Below are 15,308 nucleotides of genomic sequence, written 5' to 3' on the forward strand. Positions count from 1 at the left end.
ATTAACTGTGGAGAGCAATCTGGGCCGGCCATGGTGCAAGGTTTTTGTGGCTGCTGTCTTTTCCATCATAAGGACTCCAGTCTCCGTCAGAGGAGGGATGCCCGGAAATGTTTATAAAGGGCAATTCATTAGCAGTTTAATAAAGTTGATAATAAATATTCATAATTTAAGACATTCTGTATACAACAATCCGAACTGCAGTTATAATACATATCAATACCAAGTACTTTAAACGGATTTTTGTCAATCTGGCAACCCAAAACCACGCGCTTTTAGAATTTAAATATTTATTTAGGATTTATTTTAGGATTTAAAATATAAATGACATTTATTTAGGATTAAAATTATTAAACTACGGATTACAGCTCGCATCCTCCACAGACACTAGCTACGTTTTATTTCATGTGAATTTAACGTTTTTCTTCACGACTTTGTCTCGTGACTGGCTCTCTTTAGTCATTTGAGGAAAGACGTCTGAACCAAGGAATTATTTTTTAAAAAAAACCCCAAAACGAACAAAAAACAAGAAAAACAAAAAGAAACAAAAAACCCTGCAAATATTCTAAAATAATTTATTTTATTTATTTCTTTATTCTTTTTTTTTTCTTTCTAACAGCCCTCATTGGTTCCAAACCCATGTATGACTCACCTCTTTCCTTGATTCCGCACGTCCCTCATCCGCGTTCATTTTGAAAGCTGCCGTAAAGTTATGCTCGCAGAAACCATTTACAAAGACTAAATTTTGCACTTGAATCCAAGTTCTGACAAAGTAGCTGCCTACTGTAAGGTGCAGCACATGACCTCGGCTCAGCGTAGAGGCTGATTAAGAGGTTGAGGCACATTCCTGCTGCATGGTGAAGCTTGCTCTCGGGTAAAAGAGGGCTTGTTAACCCAAATATTAAAATAATATTCACTTTGTGTTACACACTTCACACTTACAGCTTGTTTCAACTGTCATGTGACTTTTTTTTAGTTTGGTTCATGTATTGTGGTCACGAGAAAAAATAGTACAATAGGTTCTCACTATATTCAAAGATGATAACACAAATTTATTGTTCAGGTAGCAGAAGATGTCATCTGCTAATTTGTAGTTCCATAAAATTGGATTCTATTTTCCATGGATGACTGCCTCCTAGGTAAATACATATTTGGGTTTGAATTACTTTGGATAAAAGTGATAAAACAAATAATTTCTAAAACGTTGACACTGATTTTATTTCCAAGGTCGCTGCGCTCTTAAATTTGTAAATCATTCAAAGAGTTCTGTAGCTTACCACAAAAAAACAAAAAACGTTTTAATCCCGTGAGAACTTTTGAGACTCTAAAAATGGAAATCTCAAATAGAGTTAACAGTGGATATTTTTTTCAAAATGTACAGCTCAGCTTTAGTTTCAGTCTGTAGTGATGATTTGTTGATCAACGTTAAAACAGAGACAGAAAAAAAAGGAATACTCTCGTGTGACACAGCTTAAAGCTTATTCAAATAAAACCTACTGAAGTTACTTGTAGTACAAAACAAATAAAAAAAAGGTTGCTCTTTGATAAATATGGTCATTATACTGACCACATTTATGAAACAATGACGCAAAAGATCATTCATTCAGCTGATGCTGTGACAGCGCTGTTTCCACAAAGTTTTTACCATTTCGTTGTACATGTACAATGACAATAAAGGGCGATTCTATTCTATCTATTCAATGGACATTCTATTGCACCAGCTCCACTCTATACTACAGACGCAGCAGAGCACAGTCTCCCTCAGGCTGATCTATTCAGGACACAAAAAACGTGTCATTTTTACTGTTTATGAAAAATGTATAAAAAATTGTAAAACTTGTATGATGCTTAACAAGGAGGTGCAGCAGGTAGAGTTACAAACTAAAAGGTCAATGTTTGATCCCTGGGTCCTTCAGTCAGCTTGTTGAAGTATCCTACTGAACCCCAAACTGTCCCCTCATTGGAGTGTGAATGTGTGCAAGGCATGGAATAAAGTGGTGCATGAATGTGAGCACTCTATCTGAGTGCTCAGTTAGGTAAAAGTGTGATATAAGTACCAGTCCATGAAAAATTAAAATTTTCATGGACTGGAGGGAAACCCCTAACCTCATCACTTGACTTAAACTTTTTGATAAAGATAGGGGTGAATCAGGTGACCCTCAACCATTCCTTAGTTATGCTGCTATAAGGTCAGACTGCTTATACCTTTGATACACTGAGCATTTCTTCTTCACTTTTCTTTCCCCAGGTGTTCATACACTACTGCATGCCATTGAATTGTGTCTTTTATCCCCCACAATCTGTGTTTTGTCCTGTCTCCCCGTACCCTCTTTGTCTTTTCTCTTTACCCTTACTCTGAGTTGGTTGCACCAGAAACTGAACTGGTTCTGCAGGAGTTTTCTTCCTGCTAAAAGTGTGTTTTTTCTTTCTCATTCTGGCCGAGTGCTTCCTCATCAGGAGTTATCTGATTGTTGCTGTTTCCTCTCTAACCTTACATTTAAAGCACCTTGAGGCAATTATTGTTGTAATTTGGAATTACACGAATAAAACTGATTTGAACTGTAATAGTTTTAATAATAGTTTTGTCAGTTATAATTTAGCCTATTTATAATAATTGACTTCTTAACGCCCACTTGTAGTACCATTCGGGGCCCACCAGGGGTCCGTGGCCCACATTTTGGGAGCAGTTCGGGAGGGGCGAGAGCTAATTGTAGACATTCAACATGGCAGCAATTTTGTCATATTTCTATGGACAAAGGTCAGTAATACAAACTAATCATTAAATAATATTTAAAGCCACGCAGGGCATAATAACACCTGTGTGTTCAGATGTCATGATGACGTCTGGCCGCAGGGGGAGCGCTTCTTCAGGACATAACGGTGTTTGTGCAACCCTGAAACCCTTCCCCGTGTGGTGTAGGAAAGGGCAGAGAAGCGGGTTCCCCTGGCGTCGTTAACCATGTCGGGTAGAAAGCCCAGGTCTGTGGCAAACCCCCTGGAGTCTGCGATCACCACACCGAGTGAGAGGATACTGAAGGAGTGCCACAATCTGTATGTGGACAGCGAAAACGGTAAACAGTCGATAATCTGGATTAAGGCTAAAGAAAAGTTAGGACCGCAAAGTAGAAACCAGCCCGCCCTGGCTGTGGTATTATGGTAACCGAGCTGTGCCACTGCTGAAGCCCCCGACTGAAGTTTATGTGGACTTAAAGGTGTAATGCTGCTTGTTTAGTGTGTGTGTCAGTCTGCAGCAGCTGCTAGTGTGTGTCAAACACGTGACGTTGAACATCTCAGAGGCTCCTCTGCAGCCTCGCTGGGCAGTGCCCCATCTGACTGTATGCATTGATGCAAAATCACATACACATAGATATATAGAGACTTCATTGATCCCAGAAAGAGGAACATAATTAAAGTGCCGCAGTCGCATAGTGACGGCCTTATACTGTAAGATATTACAGTTAAAAAAATCAACAATTTAATAAGAAAGCCTCCTGTAGTGTGCTTTTTATTAATGGGAGATTATTATACCCTTCTGGGGTGCAAGCAGAGAAAAGCAGAGAGAATATCAACTTGTTTTCTAGAAGGTAAACATTTGGAAAGGTGTGGTGTCACGAATAATCCTGTAACTCATTTTAGTTACCTTGATCACCATGTGTCCTTTAAAAAACAACAACAACTTATTATAGTGTAATAGCTAAATAAAAACACAGGCTTGTATAATTTGTTATATGTCAACCTCTGCCCTCTCTTCCCCTTCCTTAAGAATAACTTGAGAGATAACAAATGAGAGATGCCTCTAGACCTTTGTATTGTATGTCAAAATCAAGTAGATATATTGGAATTACATTTCTAAAAGAAATTTTTGCTCCAAAGAGGAAAAAACCTTAGAATTTATGTTCATTCTTGGGAGTCTGATTTATAAAACAAACATACACATTGTGACCGCATAGGGTTAGGGTTCAGGTAACTTAGACTTCAGAGGTTTAACATAGTAGAATTTTACTTTAAGCATAACTGTCTTGGAGCTCATGCCAGGCAACAGGCATCAGTTTATTTTGTTTTTACTGTGATAATTGTCACTACTGAGAAGAGTTGTGAGGGAGGACAAGTGGTAGTCATTTCATCTGCCACTTTGTAAAATTTTCCTCTACCTACTCTTTAACCATGTACGATTAACTATGCATCTGTGCAGGCTTACTATTTACTCACAACTACATTATTTTATTTTAAAACCAGTCTAGAGCATCACAGTACAAAGGTACCACTATAGTCATTGCATGTCATGATTGTGTTGTGTGTGTTTTTCAGGCTTGGTAAAAATTGCCAGCAGCCTGGGAGTCCGTCTTCTGCCTCCCAGAAAGAAGATCATCGTGATGATTATGGGTAACCACTCTGCAGGAAAGAGCTCCTTCATTAACTGGTATTACTGATACTTCTTATTGTTGTTGTGATCTAATAACGCTGCCTGACCATCACATGCTCTGCTCTATGTTTCAAAGAGAGACTGGTGTCGAGAACATCCTGTTCACACATGACTTTTTGAAAGCGCTTTGTGGTTTGAATGCAGCCCAGTTTTGCCCCAGGAAGTGTGGATTTACAAAAGAAAATGGGGAAAAAAACAGGTGTAATTTGTTATTTTGTATGTCAGTTAAATCTTTTGTCACCATCAAAGTTTTGTCCTCTTTTGAATAAATGCTGGGTAGGAAATATGTATGCTGTAAGATTAGTGACCTTTAGGCTACTCCCTTATTCGCGTCACCACATTGGGTGGATCTGCATATTTGAAATGCAGATCGAGGCATACAATGACACTGTAATACTGTCCCACATCCGTGCTAAAAGAAAGAGCATCAAATCACCATTAATAAATACCATATGTACTGAATCAAATATAAACAATGTGTGCAGACATAAGAAGGAGGGTCTTTTCTGAAACAAGCCTTCCTGGGATTTGTGTCTCCTCCTGTCCTTGAACTGGGGACCTTTCACAATCTGGGAAAAACTTCCTCTTCTCCCTTCTTCTTCTTAAGCTTCTTATTTTCCTCTTCTCCTCCTTTTCTTCCTTCTCCTCCTCCTGACCCTTCAGGGGTTGCCAAAGCAGATTATCTCCCTTCCCGACCCTATCCCTAGCATCCCCCATTGTCACTCCAGCCTTCCCCACAACCATGTACATCTTCTGTGGTCTTCCTTGTTTCCTTTACAGACAGTTTAGAATAATCAGTAACCCAACATGCTTGTCTGTGGTCTGTGGGTGGAAGCCCCAGTACGCAAAGAGAACCCACCCAAGCCCCAGCTGGCCAATAGATTCAAACTCGGGACTTTTTATGTTGTGAAATGGCAGAGCTAACCACTGCACCACCGCGCCGCCCCTGATTCTAACTGATCTGACATATTTTAGAGAGAGGGGGCTTTCTGCTGACAAATTGGTTAAGGTGACATTTTTTTTCTATTGCAATATTTGTTAATTTGTTAAATCTTTCAAGATTCTTATATACTCATCTTCGCTAATGTTGAAGATGCTCTTAAGGTCATCACTTTGATTATTACTGCTTAGAGATTGCAAACTGGTTCGAGGAGTGTTTTTCTACCTGACATTTGTTCTCTAGTCTCTTGATGTCCAAATTCTGTAATATCCCACTGATCACACAACTACATCCTTTTAAACAAGCCACAAGCTATATTATTACAGATGGATGGGTTTGTGGGTAGGTAGGTAAATTATTCTAAACATTAAAACATGAAAGAATGAATTTAGTTTCTTGTGGATAAATCAAATTTACCAAGCAAAAATTCAAACAGTGCATTGTTTGAGCTTCTTAAAATGTTAGGATTTGTTTATTTTCCCTTTGATTGTAAACAGAATCATTTTGCAGCGTTTTTTCACATGTAGCTTTCCGCAAGAATTGAGGCGTTGTTGCTTTAGCTCTTTCTCACTTTTGATGGCGTTATTATCTTTCTAGGTATGTTGAAGAGCACATTCAGAAAACTGGGGTGGCCATCGAAACGCAGGGGTTTACCTTCATCACAAGTGGACGCAAAAGAGAATCTCTGACGGTAAGATCAGCGTGGACACGGCCGGCATGTGCAGCTGTGCCACGAAAAGATTTCCCAGCCAGAGCTTAAAAAGGAAAATTGTGACAGTTAACTCTTTTACTTCAGTGCAATCCTTTAATTTTGTTCTCAGTATTTGTTAAGAAGCTTGTTTTTATATTCAGCTATCACCTTTTAGTTTTGTACTCAAGGAGATGTTGCGATTGTTTGACTTCAGTAACATGAACTGAAGCTGCAGTCAGTCATAAAGGCTGATGAAGCAGGGTGTTTGATGTTGGCATTTATGTAAGGCACTCCCTCAGCCAGTGGTGATTTCTCATTCTATATGCTGCTCCACTGAGGGGCTTTGTTGTGTATGCACACGCACGCACACGCACGCACACACACACACACACACACACACACACACACACACACACACACACACACACACACACACACACACACACACACACACACACAGAAACATCTTTGCAGCATGAGAACAGGCTTGGGAGACACCTGCCTCTCGGTCGTCTCTGATATCCCTTCCCTCTGCCTCTCTGTTCATATCCTGATGTGGTGAAGGGTAGGAGTATGAATAATACATTTGGAGTGTAGTATGGGACTGCAGAGTAGAAGGATTATCTCCAATGTGCAGGAAGAGCTAAGGCGTGCACACTGAGCCGCAGCACACCAGCTCGTGTAAAGCACCAAGATGAGAGAGGACTCTGTTGTAGAGGGGCGGGAAAAGACTGCAGGGGAAAAAAATGCAGGTTTGTCTCATCGGGTTGTTTCTAACACTGTCCTGTTAACTCTTTCGCAGGGGAATGCAACGCTGCATCTCTATCCTCACTTTCGACCGCTCCTGGAGTTCAAAGGTAAGACTTTACTTCTTCAACTCTTTACTATACTACATTTTCATGCTCTCTCAGTGAATGTGCAGATAGTTCCTTCTGTGAAACATTAGATTTGATATATATTCCACGTGCGGGTAAACAGTAAAAACTTGGGGCTTTGCATCTCTATGCCTTTGATCGTGATATTTCTATGCTCATTGATGATCATCACCAATCAGTCTCTACAATTCGCAAATTATTGGAATCGAGAGTTAAAACTGCAGGAGATGAATGTAATCACAAACTGCAAAAAGGTAGCTGTACCTTTGAGGTTTAAGATAAGGCTCTTCTGGTGGCTAATGAATATTTACCTCTGGATGCTGCTGATCAAAGTCGGTTTTAAAGACGCGTTGTGATCTGTAACATCACAAGAATGTCTGCCTGTTTAATGCTCGGTTACTCGTGGGCTGTTATTAATCCTTATCACAGGCTTCTGTGATTTAAGGTTGGGTTTAGGTCCTTCACCTTGATGACTCAATAGTGAGTCATAAACTTGATGATAAATCGGTCCAGACTCCTGTTTTCTTCTTCTCACACACGTGCGGCGCTCTGATATTGTTTTAAGACAGTTTTGCTCAGATCTGTGCGTCAGCAGCGCTCTGGATACGCCACCGGACGGCCGCTGTGAACGTGGTGATCGTCTACAGAGTCTGGGTGTTGCCTGCTGGCTGAGTGGGGGTGTGCAGCGGAGGGTGGGGGATTGTTGATTGAGTGTTGACAGGCAGTGTGTAGAGAGTGGGGGTTCACTGGGTGCGGACCAGAGCGAACACTGTATGGCGTATGAGTCACACGCCCCATCGGCAGCAGTGCAGTTTAGTCAGAAGGAGCTGCTGAGAAATGTCACAGCTATTAGAGACGGCGCAGCCCAGACTCCAGCAGCAACAGCTTCGCTTCGCAGGCCCGAGCCTCGCAACAATCTGCTGCTGGAATACAAGCAGGATTTTTCTTTTCAATTCATTTCAACTTTATCGTCATCGTCGCCGCCGCCTGTGGAAACCAGCTGTATGAGACATTTGTTTACCTGTCACAGCAGCCGAGGATGACTCATCAGAAAAGCTCCATATATCCATACATGTGGGAGCAGCTGCTGGCTGCACACTTTGGTCTCCTTTGGGATGTGCTTCTTAATTTGGCTTCATACTTAGATCTTTATGTGTCTGTCTTATCAACCTGTTGTCATGGGTTTAGCCTGTATGCTTTGTGGGAACTGACTGCTTTTGCTGCACATTAAAAAATAATCATATCCGCTGGTTAATCAAGGTCTTTGGCTTCTCAGATTCCTGTAGAAGTATTTGCACCATGTCTGCTTTCACCTGTTCAGCTGAACAATTTCTTTTTTGGTCTTGGTCGATGCAGCGTTATTGCAGCCTTTGCCCTTTTCCTTGTGCACATGATCTCCTGCACGGTCCTCTCAGTTACAGTCAGTTCAGGAACTTAGCGCACATTGGCAAGTATAACTCTCATTTTCAGCTGGCAGAACTTTTTTCCTTTCCCGCACAGATCGATGTATCTGTCCCCGTTTGTGCCTGTTTATTTAGGATTATATGGAATAGCTGAAGTGCGGTCTTGCAGCGCTCTAAATTAAAGCTACTTTATGAAATCCGCACACACCTAAACACAAACATACATATTTTTAATGTTTCTTTTGCACAGCAGGGATATCTCGGTACTCAGAGACTTTTCTTAGGCGTGTGATAAGAGGCAGATCTATTGATATTGTGGCCATGCTGATGTGGGAGAAACATGAGGGAATGCTAATGTGCCAGAGGAGCAGTGGCTCTGCTCACTGCAGCACAAGGATGCGATTTGTGCTGGCTGTTGACACCTGCCTCTTTGCATGAAATGGCCTCAGTGTCATCCCAGGCCTCCCTGGTGTGTGTGTGTGTGTGAGTGTGGGTCGGCGTGGGAGGGGTTACTTTGTCACTAGTAGGGATGCATCTCAATAGTGATCCTGTTCTATTTAAGGGGAGGGGGGGGGGTGTTCTTATGTGTGGTGGTTGTGGTGGATTATCGTAACCTCTCAGTGCGTTGCCTCACAGTCGTTCTTCACTGGCTAGCTTTATGTCCCACGCCCCACACTAAAGCTGCCAGTTGAAGAGCTGTTGTGTGTAACCATGACAACAAAGCTCTCCACAGAGGGCAGTGAGGAAACAGAGGCCTCGTTAATATTTTCATGATTAGAAAAACAGAAATAAAGTTTCATGTGCGAGGGTGCGGCTGCTGTATCATCGTCACAGGACGTGAACGTATCTTTTCACACGTGCACAGCTGTGTCTGTGAAGAATACGATCGTTTTGGAGTTAAATTATAGCTGCCGTCCCCAAAATGCAAAGCTCTTAGCATAAAAGTTGCCTTGAGATCTTGTTGCTGATCTCCCTCAGGCTTCCAAGTATTGACCGCACTGCGGCTTCCTGTAGCACACAATATTATAGCCATTAGAGGCGACATTTTCCTGCATGGACTGAACTCGTTACCTTAGTTACTGTGTCTTTATCTTTTTGCACATGCACGCCATCTCTGTTTTCCAGGTGTTACTGACTACCTATCTGCTGAGATCTCCACCTCCAAGCAGAAGAAATTCAGCCTGGTGACTTTCGTGGACACTCCGGGTTTGGTGGACGGGGACATGATCTACCCTTTTGATGTGAATAGTGCCATCACTTGGTTGGGTGTGTCCTTTAGCTTAAACTTGTCTCTTCAGTGGTGATCTGTCTTCTTCTTCTTCTTCTCCTTTGTGTCTACTGTACAGCTGATGTACAGCTGCAGGAATGTAATAAATGCTTTTTTTCTCTGAGCAGGAGAACAGGCAGACCTGATATTTGTGTTCTTTGACCCGATGGGCCAAGCGCTTTGCAAACGCACGCTCAACATTGTGGAGAAGCTGAGCCAAAAATGCGCAGACAAGCTGTTGTTCTACCTCAGCAAGGCAGATGAAGCTGGGAAGGAGACAGACAGACAGGTCAGTTTACCTGATTTGTATAATTTATTTTTGTTTCAAAGAAAGTTGAACCTGTGAGATGAACTTTTTTTTTTCTCATCAGAGAGTGATGATGCAGATAGTCCAAGAACTGTGCCGCCGTCCAGGTCTTAACAAATGTGGCTTTGAGATGCCAACAATATACATCCCGAACCCACAGAAGGTAAAATGATCTGTGTTGGTTACTTTAAACTGCTGTGTTTGTATAAAAATTACTTCTGGTTGTGCAAATATTATAAACCACGGCAGTGCAGTTATCGCTGCACCATCTTATGATCTACAACCACGAAGCGTGCGTGGTAGATTTGTGCATCCCTCAAGACCTCCACTTCATTTCTGCTGAGCGAGTGCAGCTTCACTTTCTGCCAAGTCCACAAGGCTGTCAGTCAGAATGCCCTCAGGATTTGTCATGGAACTTTCCAGACCATCCTTTATTGAGATGTGCAGAGTGTTTTTCATGTTCAGTCCAAATCTGACGTGTTTACGAGCTGTTTGTCTCATGTAGCCGAGCAGGTGTGTGAACCAGATCGATGGCGTTTGTCAGACCATCGAGAAGACCATTAACCAGGCTGTTCAGAAGACACTGAATCAGCTGGAGAAAGATTCTGACCTTATTTGTTCCACTATCAGCAGCAGACTAGAGCAGGACAGGTATGACCTCTTGCAGCCTTGATAAAACATATTATGTGTACACTGAGCAGATAAGCATCACCAGATACTATCAGTTGTGGAAAATGTATGATAGCACATTATTGTTATGGTTGTGTACACAGGGCTGATGTGGCTTGCAACAAAAGCATCCGTCTTCATTCATTCCTGTGCGGTGCTTTGGGTGTTTTCCTGCCTTTACTCTTCATCCTCAGTTTTATTGTGAGCACCTTATCCAAAGAGCAGCTGGAGGAGCTGTTGGGTGAAGGTGCAACTCGAACCATCACTATCTTCACAGTAAGTGCTCTGAATGAATATCAGTTTCATAATATTTCATTAATTACTTCATTAGTGACTTAACATAGTGTCCTGAGCTCTCTGACTGTCTATTACTGTGTGTCTGAAAGGGAATAGTGATGTATTTATGGGACTGGATACCTGAAGATGGGCAAGTAGTCTTTGTCATCATTTTTGGGGCTTTTTGCTACCTCCTGCTTTTCCTGGCAAAGTATTTTGCAGGGTAAGTGTGGCAAAATGCAATTTAACTCGTAGAGATTAATTAAACAGATCGATTTTGTTCATATTGACATGACAGCATCACACAGTTGCTGCAGATTCGTCAGCTGCACGTTAATGATGCAAATCTCCCGTTCCGCCACATCCCAAACAGATAGTGATCTGATCAGTAGTGATCATTTTCACACCCTGAATTGCAGCGTCAGTTTTTGGTTCTTAGCCAACAAGAATGGTACCTGGTGTGGTCTTCTGCTCCTGTAATGTTAAAAGAAGATGGGTTAGAGAGCATTTAGAGATGCTCTTTTGCTCACCTTGGTTGTAATGACTGGTCATTTGAGTCACTGTTACCTTCCTTTCTGGTCATTCTCGTCTGATTTATGACATCAACGAGGCATATTCACCCACTGGATATTTCCTCCTTTTCTGACCATTCTCTGTAAACCTTAGATATAGTTTTGTGGGAAAATCCCAGTAGATTAGCAGTTTGAAATATTCAGACCAGCCTGACTGGCACCAACCACAGTTCATGTGTCCGTTCAATGTCACCCGATCAAGGAGTAAACTAAACAGGGACTGGTTCATTCAAATTTTCAATTTCTTTGTAGTTTTCTGCAAACGGTTTTTCTATTTTTCTGTCCTTTTGAATGCTCTTGATGGTTGAATAAGATCATTATAAGATCGCAAGGGCCTTATGTCGTATCAAGACATTAAAAAGACTCCTTTAACGCTTTAAAGAACTAGGCCTGAGAACCGGCCTGTATGATACGCTCAAACATATAAATCACATTTCTTCCCCCTTCTGATGCTTGGTTTGAACTTTTTCATTTTAATATCAACTTGACCTTGTCTACATGTCTAAATGCATTAAGTTCCTGCCATTTAATTGGCTGGTTAGTTTTGTGTAATGAGCAGTTGAACAGGTGTAGACTGTACATGCAATTACAAACACGAGTATTTTAATGCTGTCATGTTCTTCATTCTCAGCCGGAGGAATAAGACTCTGACGAAGAAGGAGAAGAGGACGATGACAGAGTACAATGATTACATCCAAGATATCGTCAAGACTAAGAAGGTTAGATGTACATTTTGTGTCCTTATGCTCTCTTAACTAAGTTGTTTTTTCATTTGGATTGTGCAAATCTAAAGGCCACAGTAATTAAGTATTTTATTGATTTGTTATTGGTATAAAGGAAATTACTGCCAACTCTGCTGCTTCCCTTCATTTTATGGAGCTTTTTAGTGTTGATCGGGTTTTTTTTAAGTGAGCTGACTGCTAACTAAAAACTAGAATGCTTCATAAGGTAGTAAACTTTATGTCAGTGTTGTGTTTTCAGCTAGTTTAACTTCCCTCGCTCGGCCCAAAAAGAAAAGAAAATCAGTTCATGCGTGTTGTCAATTTATCAAACATCAGGATTGTGAATCTCACACAGGTAACTTTTTTTCCACAGAGTAAATTATATGAATGGTACCTCCAGCAGTGTGCAGCAGAATATGACCTCTGACCCTGGGTAAGCTGAAGACACTTTGCACCAGTACCTGTAAGCTCGCAGGTGTAAGCTCTAAATCAGCCGAGATCACTGCCAGCAATTATCATCTCAGCAGCTGATTTTAAAAGTGCCTTTATTACTAATTATTGGAGAAGCTATGATTGTAGTCGTTTAATGAAAGTCAGACTGTGACTGGATTTTTTTTTTTTTATAGTCTATGGGTAATTATTGCGAGAAAAATATGAAATGTTTACAAATTACAAATTTTGAACTTGGGGCTGCCTTTACCAGCAAACACATTTTCACAGTGTCCTCTATAAAGTTAGTTCTCATTGTTGTCATGTGATCGGTCTTTATATCGCACTACACTGTCCTGAGCACAGTGTTACCAGAATGTGTTTTAAGCAATAGCTACAATAACCAATGCTGTGATTAAAGCCTGGGCATTATAGTTGGACATCTGATAAAAACATGTTTATTGCGTTGAATCCTTCTCTTGCTTCCAAAGAGCCAATCACTTATTTTTATATATAAATCGTTGTCGTGTAATCATTGTTAGATGTTCCACAGACTTTCAGTACAGCACAGTACGGTGGCCTAGAGGTGCCACACACAGCAGCAAAAAGAAACATTTGACGGGAAAGTTGGTGACAACATTTCTTGTTTGTGACCGGATAAAATTCAAGTTCCTGGGAACAGGTTGACTCTATCATTATACGAGCATGTTTGCCCTACCCCCTGTAGAAACACAATATTCCCATTGTTCAAACCAACAGAGGATATTGTATATTTTGGCCTTGTGTCACCATTGTAATGATTTACATGATCCAGTCAAAAGGCTGGATTGGCCTTTTGTTCCCGCCTTACGTTCCTGTCCGCTCTCTACTCTTCTATCAAATAGAGGCTATAAAAATGCCACCTAGAAATCCTTGCTGAGGATCTGCTTTAGCTGCGAATGGTCCCATGGTGGGGATTGTAGCTCTCAGCATAACACAACCTCATCTCTTTGACCATATTTCTTTTAAGTGGGCCTCAGGGCTTTCAAGTAAGGTTTTTATATAAGAGTAGCATAGAAGCTGGAAATCTCTCCCGACTGTAGCCGGCGAACTTGATTTTGTCCAGTCACAATAAAAAATGTTGCCCCAACGCTTCTGAGAAAGGTGAGTTTTATTTTTTTTTTTGTAATGTTTTTTGTTTGTTTGTTTGAAGTTTCATTTAGTTCTTGTTGTAGTTTTTGTTGTGTTTTGCACCTCAGGGACACCATAGTACAGTGCGCTGTCAGGTACCTCTTACTTGTGTTAATAAGCACTGAATCCTGCCGGTCCGTTATTGATAGATGTAACTAGTGACACCATATATTGCCTTCACCACACTGTTTGTAGATGTATTTATCAGTGTTGACAGATGTCAACATGTGAGGTGCTTTTTCTTAGAGATGCACTGATCCAATGCTCTACATTACCATTAGAGCTGCTTTTGAGGTTTTCTTTTTTTTAATTGCAGTGACTGATATAAATAAACCTCTAACATTAGTGAGCAGGTTAATCGGTCACATGAAGATGGTTATCAGCTCGATAAGTTAACTCACAATTTTTCTACATGGCTACGAATGTGTTTACATGAACTGCATCTGCTCAATCTGTAACAGCAGATCTGTCCGTTTTATAGGCTGATTTTACAATGGGAGGTAAAACTATAATATTAGAACAATATGAAGCAGTCAAACACACACAACACTGGCTGAAAGCAGAGTGTGTGTACGTAATAGAAAGATTATATTATTAAAAGGCACTTTGTGAAGAATTTTGGTCAGTAAGACTGGAAAAGCACTACTACATTAATAAAGCCTGGCCGATTGAAAGCCAGAAAGGAAAGTTGGTATAAATGCTGACTGTGTAAGTCAACAGACATACTAGCATTACAGCTCTATCGCGAATAAACAGCCACAGTAAATTGTGGATGAGATGCGTGTAAGGCAATTGTTGCCTTACTCTTTCAGCTGCAGAAAAAATATGAAAAACAGGTCAAATATAGATCTAACTTAGCTGCAAATGAGGTCCACATGCACAAATATGTGCCCTGTTTTAGCATCCTATATGAAGGAGTCTATATCTATATTCCTTATTGATGCTAATGACAGAAAAACTTACTCTTCCAGGAATGGTGATACTATTTTCTGCTCCAGAGCAGATTAGCTGTCTGGCATAAGTTTCTATGGTTATATATCCCAGAAAGATGTGAACTGCCTTTGTAATCCACAAAACCCAGGCCTAAACTTGAAGTTACCTGGCTAAGATGAAATCTTGCTTCATAATACATGATGCACTGAAAGAGTTGGTGGCAAAAGCACTGAGTTGACATTTCAGAATTTTTATCAGAATAGAGAAGTTGGATCGGTGCATCCTTACTTTTATCCAAGCCTCCAGGCTATTTGCAATATAGTTGTGGACACTCCCAGTTTGTTTGTTTTTTAATGTTAGATGGCTCACAATTCAGATTTTTTATATATATAGTTGTGAAACTTCATTTATAAATTCTGTGAAATGTTTGTGCTACTGCATGAAATCTAGACTCAAGTGATTTCATCTATATTTTTAATAACCATGAATCAAAGAATGAAATCTGTCAAGAAAAACATGCAAAAACTACGCTCTGTCACCTCTTTGGAAATCATTAAACATTTTTTTTAAACCTGTTACACTTTTTTTTTTCCAGTTAATACAGTCAAGAACAGACATGCAAATAACAAGTAGA

General features: G+C 40.7%; 1 protein-coding gene across 1 annotated transcript; it reads left to right on the top strand.

Moving 5' to 3' along the window:
* Window positions 1-2,919: 2,919 nt before the first annotated feature.
* On the top strand, window positions 2,920-15,265 carry LOC308404569 (uncharacterized protein). The gene is made up of 12 exons (XM_080894691.1): window positions 2,920-3,068; window positions 4,306-4,417; window positions 5,958-6,051; window positions 6,854-6,908; window positions 9,455-9,595; window positions 9,725-9,885; window positions 9,968-10,066; window positions 10,409-10,554; window positions 10,677-10,848; window positions 10,959-11,071; window positions 12,052-12,139; window positions 12,516-15,265. Exons 1-12 carry the CDS (start codon window positions 2,957-2,959, stop codon window positions 12,567-12,569), a joined length of 1,347 nt encoding a protein of 448 aa, XP_080750817.1. The 5' UTR covers window positions 2,920-2,956; the 3' UTR covers window positions 12,570-15,265.
* Window positions 15,266-15,308: the final 43 nt, after the last annotated feature.

Source organism: Rhamphochromis sp. 'chilingali', assembly GCF_963969265.1.
Source record: "Rhamphochromis sp. 'chilingali' genome assembly, chromosome: 10".
Classification (NCBI taxonomy): domain Eukaryota; kingdom Metazoa; phylum Chordata; class Actinopteri; order Cichliformes; family Cichlidae; genus Rhamphochromis; species Rhamphochromis sp. 'chilingali'.